The sequence below is a fragment of the Monoraphidium neglectum genome, assembly GCF_000611645.1.
Source record: "Monoraphidium neglectum strain SAG 48.87 unplaced genomic scaffold scaffold02667, whole genome shotgun sequence".
NCBI classification, from domain to species: domain Eukaryota; kingdom Viridiplantae; phylum Chlorophyta; class Chlorophyceae; order Sphaeropleales; family Selenastraceae; genus Monoraphidium; species Monoraphidium neglectum.
Genome location: NW_014010961.1, coordinates 1 through 8,450, shown reverse-complemented (window position 1 = coordinate 8,450; position 8,450 = coordinate 1). Strand labels below are relative to the sequence as shown.

General features: G+C 69.8%; 2 protein-coding genes across 2 annotated transcripts; one reads left to right on the top strand and one right to left on the bottom strand.

Moving 5' to 3' along the window:
* Positions 1 to 136: 136 nt before the first annotated feature.
* Positions 137 to 6,271, bottom strand: MNEG_11275 (transcription initiation factor TFIID subunit D2; the record flags this gene model as incomplete). The annotated part of the gene is made up of 13 exons (XM_014040254.1): positions 137 to 166; positions 254 to 710; positions 1,058 to 1,177; positions 1,503 to 1,711; positions 2,077 to 2,249; positions 2,637 to 2,781; positions 2,978 to 3,163; positions 3,293 to 3,570; positions 3,826 to 3,964; positions 4,248 to 4,433; positions 4,603 to 4,815; positions 5,088 to 5,264; positions 5,564 to 6,271. 13 exons carry the CDS (start codon positions 6,269 to 6,271, stop codon positions 137 to 139), a joined length of 3,021 nt encoding a protein of 1,006 aa, XP_013895708.1.
* Positions 6,272 to 7,974: 1,703 nt separating this feature from the next.
* MNEG_11274 (hypothetical protein) lies at positions 7,975 to 8,342 on the top strand (the record flags this gene model as incomplete). Its single annotated transcript, XM_014040253.1, has 1 exon — positions 7,975 to 8,342. A coding segment is annotated over one exon (368 nt), but the record flags the coding sequence as incomplete, so codon positions are not given.
* Between the last annotated feature and the right edge of the window lie 108 nt (positions 8,343 to 8,450).

Sequence of the window (8,450 nt, the reverse complement as noted above, 5' to 3'; positions counted from 1 at the left end):
GGCGCGCGGCGCACGGCTAGCAGGGGCGCCGTGGCTTCGCGCGCCCCAGCGGCGGCTCGGCAGCGCGGGCGACTTGGGGCGGCGCTGAATGGTTGGCCGAAGCGCGTGGCGCGGCGACCACGCAGCCCCGGCTGCATCAATATGAATCAAAATGCAACACATTAGACTTTACATACAAAACATTTCGACACGGGAGGCATACGGGGCTTTCGGCCGTGCAATCTCGAAAGCCCCCGCCCAGCCGCCCCCGCACCTGCATCAGGCACTCCTGCGCCGCCGCCCGCATGTGCCGCGGCGCCGCCGGCGCCGCGTAGCGCCGCAGCAGCCGCCGCACGTCCGCCAGCAGCGCGCGCGCCGCCGCCGCGGCCGCGTGCGCGGTCAGCCCGTGCAGGTCCGCCCCGAAAGCCGCCCTCAGCCCGTCGCTCATCGCCGCCTCGGGCGGCGCGACGACGCGGCACGCCAGGTCAGCAACCGCCCTCAGGCACGCGACCCCGAGCACGCACTGGTGGGTGCCCACAACGGCCTCGTGCGCCAGCTGGCGGTCGATGGCCGACAGGATCGCCGCCAGCTGGCGCTTCTCGGCGGGGCGGCAGCTGCCGAGGGCGCTGACGAGGCCGGCGAGCCAGTGGGCGTCGTCGAATGCGTTGTGGGAGTTGTCGTTGTCGCGCAGGGCCTCCAGCAGCTGGTGGATGATCCAGTCGGGCGTCTGGCTGCGGGATGGTTCGAGTTGTTTGGGGGAGGGGGCGGTGGGAGGGAGATTTGGGGAAGGGAGGGGGCGCGGGGCGAGAGGGGTGCGGCACCCCAAAAAAAGGGGGCGCCGGGCGGCCGGGCGGCCATGGCAGGAGGCTGCAGCGTCGGAGCCGCCGGCTTCCACGGCTGCGAGGGCGATCGGAGCGCCCCCAAACGGTCGCCGAACGCCGCCCGACGGCGCAGCACATCGAATTTGCTGTTTGCCCCCTGCCCCCCGCCGCGCCCGCTTCGAGGGAAGGTGAGCAGCGGCGGCGCCGGCGGCGCCGTTGTGGCCGCGGGCGCCGCTGCCCGTGCGGCTGCCGCTCACTTGGATGAGTCACGGACGAGGGCCAGGGCCGCGGGCAGCGCGCGCAGCACTATGTACTCCGCTGTGTCAGCGAAGCAGTTGGGGCGCAGCGCTGCGGTGACCGGGTCGTAGCACTGTTCTCTGGAGTGGGTGGGTGGGGGTGACGGGTGGGGCTAGTCGTGGGCGTGGGGTGTTGCACTTGCGGGAACCATGCGTCGGTGTCGATGAGCGTGCTCAGTCCACGAGGGGGTTGTGGAACAGAGGTGGGTGGGTTGAGTGGGGTGGATTTTGAGGGGCGCCGTGGCCATTTGAATGAGCAATCCGGGCGTCACCTCGGCCCACAGAAGGCCAGGTATTACGCGAGTTGCGGCGGTCAAACGACAAAGGGCGACTGCTGAAGGGAGCCTGCCCAACGCCAGGGCCCAAGCGCAGGCGCGTGTAAGAACGGTTGCACATGACAGCGCACCTCCAGTATCCGACCAGCGCATGCGCGCCCCGCATGTGCGTCGCGTCCCCCGCGGTCGCGCCCAGCGCGAGCGCCGCGTCGGCGCGCACGCGGCAGAACAGCGTCGGGCGGCGCAGCGCGGCGGCGAGGACATCAATAACGCCCTCATGCACCGGCTGAAGGGCTGCCAGGCCGGCCACGGCCTGGGCCTGGCTGATTACATCCTTGGACTGGCGCATGGGGACAGGGGTGGGGTTGCAGCAGGAGGAGGGGTTTTTAGAGTGTGCGATTCGGTGGAAACGGCGTGTGACGGAGGGATGTGGAGGGTGCAGGGCGCTTGTGGATGTGGCGGGGCGTGCGGTTTAGCACACTCTCTGTGGCTCCGGATGGCGAGGCTTGACGAACGGGCCGAGCTAACGGGGAATGGTGTGGGCTGGCAGGCTGAGACAGGCGAGTATGCGCGCCTACGATGAGTCCCCCTTGTCAGCGCCGGCCCCACACCCGCCAGCCCGCCCAACGGCTACGCTCCGCCCGGCCCGTGCATGGCCGCAGCCCACCCCTCCGCGCCCCCGTGCGCCGTGCCGCCGCGCCTCACGTGCTGCAGCTGCCAGCGCCACATGTTGAGGGGCTGCGCCATCCGCACGTCTGCCAGCCACTCCAAGTTGGGGTCCAGCCGCACCCACAGCGCCGCCACGCCCGCCAGCTCTGACTCTGGGATGCCCAGCTTCTCGGCAGAGTCGGGGTTGACGCCGGGGCCGGTGGCAGGGTCTGGGGGTGAGTGAGGGTGGTGACAGGGTGCGAGCGCGTGCGTCTCGTGCGTTTGTGTTATGCATGCAACTGTGTGTGTGTGTGTGTGTGTGTGTGTGTGTGTGTGTGTGTGTGTGTGTGTGTGTGTGTGTGTGTGTGTGTGTAGTTATTGAGTGAGTGTGCTTGTGTGCGCGAACGGGGTACGTTTGTGCACACGTGCGCAAGTGAGTGCACGTGCACACACCCATAGGTGCACCTGCCTGCATATGCGCCGTCCTAGTCAACACAACGCACAAACACACACACACACACACTCACGCGCGCGCACACACGCGGGCATGCGCGCACGCGCGCACGCGCACGAGTAACCCTCGACCCCCGCCACACGCCCGCCCAGCCCCCCCTCACCCTTGGGCTCCTTGGGGCGCCGCCCCGGCCCCCTCTTGACGGACTGCCTGTCCAGGCTGACCTCCAGCTTGCGCAGCGCCAGGGCCTCGTCCACCCCCAGGGACAGCAGGTGCTCCACCTCACCCCCAAGCTCCCGCACCATGACCTGCGGGGACAGGGGGAATGTTGGGGCCGAGGGAGAACCAGGGTTGGACCCACCGGGAGGCTCGGGATTGCGGGAGGTTTCGGCTGAGGGAGGCCTGGGGTTGAAAGATGCCCGGGTGTGAGCAGGATCTGAACCGTATACATACGTTGACAAGGGCCAGTGTGGAGGTGGGGGGCGGCGGGCGGAGGCGCCGGACAAGGGTCGGGGTGGCGTGGCGGGCGACGGCTGCGGAGAGCGCCAAAGCAGGGGCGCCTGCGCCAGGACGCGCGTAGCTGCCGGCCGCTTTGTTTGGCCGGCGGCCAGCGCCAGTTTCGTCCGCCACGCCGCACCGCGCCGCCGCGTCGGCCCTAGCCATGCGCCGAACTGCACAACCGCCAGCCCGCTACGGACGCGCCCACGAATGCGCCGGTGCAACGGATGGCAAGCACATACCACCCCTCACAATAAAATGCCCTCAGTACACACACACACACACACACACACACACACACACACACACACGCTCGCGCACCTTGAGGCCCTCCGCCTTGGCCTTTGACCTCAGCGCCGCCTTGAGGCACTGCAGCCCCCCGCCCTGCCGCAGCGCGACCTGCAGCACGCTGTTGCGCGCGTCGTACCCGTACGCGCCCTGCAGCACGGGCATGCCGGCGCCGTTGACCCAGCGGGCGCGGAACGCGTTGGCGTCCTCCTTGGCTGTGGTGGCGCTGCCCTCGGCCTTGCGCCTCATGTTTTTGAGGAACCAGGCGGTGCTCAGCTGCAGGCGGGGCTTGATAGGGTCGGCCGACTCGACTGCAAGGGGGAGGTTGGGTGTGTGTCGGCGGCACGTGCAGGGTCTGAGGGAGCAAGAAGCCGCCGGCCTGCGAGCGTAGATCGCGGCAGGGCGCACAGCCGAGGTTGGGGCGCCCCTCGCTCCCGGGCCTCTGCTTGTGAGTAGAGCCGGCCGCCTTGACGGCGGAAGCTCTGCAGTGTTCCAAAAAGTCAGGCCGTGGGGGACCTCCCCGTCACCGCGGCGTGACGGTGACGTCATCCGACGTCACCACCCACCCGCTGCGACCTCGGGCCGCGCCGCCACCACGACGCGCTCCAGCATGCGCTTGAACTCCTCCCCCTCGCCGATGCGGCGCTCCGCCATCAGCACCACCGCGGCCGCCTTCCAGCGGCGCGCCTCCCACGGCTCGAGGGACTAGAAGGCGAGCGGGCGGCGGGCCGGAGAGCGGCGGGCGGCAGGCGGCGGTTGCGGGACGGGCGGCGGTTACGGGACGGGCGGCGGTTGCGGGACGGGCGGCCGTTGCGGGACGTGCGGCGGGGCGGGCTGGCTGGCGCGCCGGCTCCCCACACGGCAGCCCTGGTGCGCGTTGCCGCACCGCGTGCGGCCATCCGCGCGAGCGCTCGGTTTGGCTGGGCAACCAAGCGCCAGCGCGACGCGGCACATGGACAGAAGCTTGCAGGATTGCGCTGCCCCGCACCTGGCTGCCGTATGCGAGGCCCCACCCTGTGGTGGTGTCCTTGTTCACGCTCGGTCCCTGGTACGCGGCCGCCCCGCGCGCCCCGCCGCCGCCGCCGCCGCCGTCCTCGTCCCCGTCGCGGTCGCGGTCGCGGTCGCGGCGGCCGCCGCGCTCCCTCTCGCGCTCCCGCTCGCTGCCCGGCAGCACCTGCGGGCGGGGCACGCGTGGCACTCTCGGCTGCCGCTCTCTGCTGCCCACTCTAAACATCGACCTCCATATATCGCACAGGTTGTTCACAAGCAACCCACCACATCCGTCTGCCTGCACAGCGCCTCGACATAGGTGGCCCAGCAACGATCTCTCACCGCCCCCATACCCAGCCCAGTGCTGCAGCGGCGCACGCCAGCACACGCGCGCAGGAGCGCGCCTGGCTCAGCGGCGCCAGCTGCACCCCGTCGTCGACTGCCGCGAGCGCGACCCGCTCCTGCCAGCGCCGGTACGCCACCTCGTTGCCCCCCAGCAGCGAGCGCAGCGCGCCGCCCTCCAGCCAGGAGGCGAGGCCCTCCAACAGCCACGCGTCCTCTGGGGCCTTCGGGGGACAAGGGGGGCGAGGGGGGCAGGCGATTGACTGCAAGGCCACTTGCGGCGCGGGCGCTGCACACCACCCATACAGTTGGTTTCGGCGGGGACGGAGGCGCGACCAAGCCGGGCCGAGGGTCTGGAAACCGTGCGCGGGGGCCCAGTGGCAGCGACGCCCTGCACGAGCCGCGACCCCGACGGCAGGCGCCGCTCTCACGGCCACGGCGCGCACACACACGCACGTGCGCATAATCACACACATACACACGCGTGCGCGCGCACCGGCGGCAGCATGAGCACCCCGAAGAACTGCCGCGAGATGGCGGCCGCCAGCGCCGCTACCACGTCCATGGCGGCCTCGATGCTGCCCTCCGCCGCCACCAGGTCGGAGCTCAATAGGATGCAGCCGAGGCCGGACAGGTAGGGCGCGGCCACGCAATCCGCGGGCAGCACGGCGACCTGAGCGCGCGCGCGCATGGGGTGGCATGGGATTGCATGGGGTCGTGCCGGCTTGCGTGGGGTCGTGTGGGGTGGCATGGGTTTGCATGGGGCAGCGTGAGTGGCATGGGGTGGCGTGGGGTGGCATGGGTCAAGCGGTCGCATGAGATGCCCTCATGCGCATGGCTGCTTTTGGGTGAGAGGGGCATGCGCGGGCAGCGCCGGGCCACTGCCGACGGAGCACAATCGGGCGGCCCTTGAGCAGGCACACTGCGAGGTTGTTGGGCGGTCTGCGCGCAGCAGGTGCTGGGAGTCCCCACCTGCAGGTGCGAAAACGGCGCCCGGCAGCCGAGGTGCTTCTCGCACTGCCGCAGCACCAGCGCCAGCGGCCGCAGCGTCGCCAGCACCGCCGCCGGCCCGACCGCCCCCTCGGCGCCCGTGCCGCCCGTGAGGCTCAGCGCCGCGAACGCCGCCGCCCCGTCCTCCCGCCCGCCGGAGTTGTTGCGCCACTCCTGATGCTGCTGCTGCGCCTCGCCCGGCTGCCGGCCGGCGCTCGCGGTGCGCGACCCCGCCCGCGGATAGAACGCCGTGACCACTGGCGGCCCCGCAATAGCAGCGGCGGCCACACCGCCGGCCCCTGCCGCAGCGGCCGCCGCCCCGCCGCCACCGCCGCGCGCCGTCGCCCCGCCGCCAAAGAGCTGCTGCGCAGCCAGCACCTCAAACGGCCCCGCGGCGAACAGCACATGCTGCGGCAGCGTCGGGACATCTATTGAATACTCAAACGTGCGCGCCACCACGCGCTGCGCGCCGCTGCCGCCGCTGTTGCGCTGCTGCTGCTGTGGCTGCTCGACAGCCTGCGTCTGCTGCACCAGCGTGCCGCTCGCCACCGCCACATCGTCGGGGCCGACGATCAAAGACAGGTCATACGTGTGCGGCGAGACGAACGCAGAGCCGGGCTCATAGTACACGGGCCCGTCGACGCATGGGAAGATGGCGCGGCTGCGGCGCAGCTGCGGTGAAGTCGCCATGAAATCGCCCGCAACGAGGACAGAGCCGTCGCGGCAGGGCTTGCTGAAGCGGATGTGAACGCTCACTTCCAGCGCCTGCAGCCGTGCCCCCGGCGCTGGAGACGCTGCGGGCGGCTGTGACCCCGCCGGCCGCTGCGTGCGTGGCGGCGGCGTGCCGGCGCCCGCCGCCCCGCCTGCGCCCCCGCCCACGGCAGGCGGGGGCGTCGAGCGCGCCGCTGCGCCCTCGCTTGCTGCGCCGGCTTGCAGCTGAGACCCCTGAGCCTGCTGCTGCTGCTGCTGCTGCTGCTGCTGTGCCGCCGCCGCTGCTGCCGCCAACAGCGCGTCTGGCAATGCAATGCTCAGCTCCGGCGGCTGCTCCAGCTGCATCTGTCGCAGGTATGTGCTGTACGCCTCGTCAGCCACCGTGCGCAGCGGCTCCTGGCCCCTGCCAAGCGCCGCGAGTGTCGGCTCGGCCAGGGAACGCGTGGGATACTCCCGCAGCTCGTGCTAGCGGTGGCGGCGGAAATGGTATCGGCGCGGTTTGGCAGGATATGGGTGAGCAAGATGATTTCGCCCGTTTGGGTGGGGCGGCCGGGCCAAGCAGCTGCTGGCGCCATGGCCGCATTCGGCTGCCAAGGCTGGGCCCGGTGCCCTTGCGGCGTGCCGCTGGCAGGCACGCACGCTGCTCCTGCTTCAGCTGCTGGAGCCGCCGCCGTATGCAGTGCTTTCGGCGCTGCCGGTTCTGTCATGGACCCGCTGCAGCGCCGACCGTGCGTGCTGCCGCCGCACCTGTGCTGGGACGCCATCGACGAGCACCTCGTGTACGCGCAGGTTGAAGCAGTGCAGCGCCACGCTGGTCTGACCAGGCGCCAGGGAGACCTTGAGCTCCGTGTGACTGCAGGATCATGCAAGGTCGGCGCTTGAGCAAACCAACACGTGACCTGCGCGCGACAGCAGCGGAGTGCGCACCCGCCCAAGGCATCCGTCAGGGGGTGCTCACCCGCTCCATAGCCCCAGCCGCTTGTCGAGGCGTAAGGTGACCGCCTGGTGGAGCACCGTTTGCATCCTGTCACACCATCTCAATGTATGAGCTAGTGTAGATCATGAACTCTGCGCTGTCGTCCAACTACATAACGCTACAGAAGCCAATGCCTTTCACATTCGCTGATATGCACGGGTGGACAGCAAACAGCATTGCCTGCCGAGCGGGTGGGTGGGTGAGTACACAGTGGATGAGTAGCGGTGGCCGCGCTGCACCTGTGCTTTACAAAGGCCGTGCACTCACCCGTAACATTTGATCGAAAATCAGGCGGATACCAGGATTGCTGCAACACAGGCGTTTACAAGGCCCAACCACTTATCCGCACTCTGTTTGCACTTGCCTTCGTGTCCACTGAGAGGTGCGTGGGACACGAGCACAGTCTAGCTTCATTGAGCTGCAGCTGACATGACTGCCCTGCTTGAAGGCTGCAAGTCTGCTCGGATCTTTGGCCCGCGTTTCGGTCAGCGAGTTGGCAACAGGGACACCAGAGTGGCATGATATAGAGAACAACGGTGGGGCCGTCCCAAAGTCGCGTCGGCCGCGCAGCAGCAGCAGCAACAGCAGCGAATGCGTGCCATGATGCACTGCAGCAGCTGAGGTTCACACCAGGACGCCCCCGCTCGCCACGCTCCTTCTGCCTGCAGGCGTCCCGCACTGCGACTCGGCGCGACGTGCGCCAGCCATGAACGCCAAGCGCGGCATCAGCGATGAGGAGAACGAGCGCCACAAGCGCGTCCTGGCGCTGCTGATGAAGCAAGAGGGCAACAAGCAGTGCGCCGACTGCAAGACGCGCAACCCCACCTGGGCCAGCGTCAACCTCGGCGTCTTCGTGTGCCTCACCTGCAGCGGCATCCACCGGTCCCTGGGCGTCCACATCTCCCAGGTCCGCTCCTGCAACCTCGACACCTGGCTGCCGCGCCAGGTCGAGTTTATGCGGGTGATGGGCAACCTGAAGGGCAACCGCTACTGGGAGGCGCAGCTGCCGGACCACTTCAAGCGCCCGCCCGGCGGCGAGCCCAACCCGGAGCTTGCGGCCTTCATCAGGAGCAAGTATGCGGACCGGCGCTACGCGGCGGCGGACGCGCAGCCGCCCAACATCGACAACTGGCAGGCGCACCCCTACGCCGGGGCCGCCGCGGCCGCCGAGCCGGCGGCGCC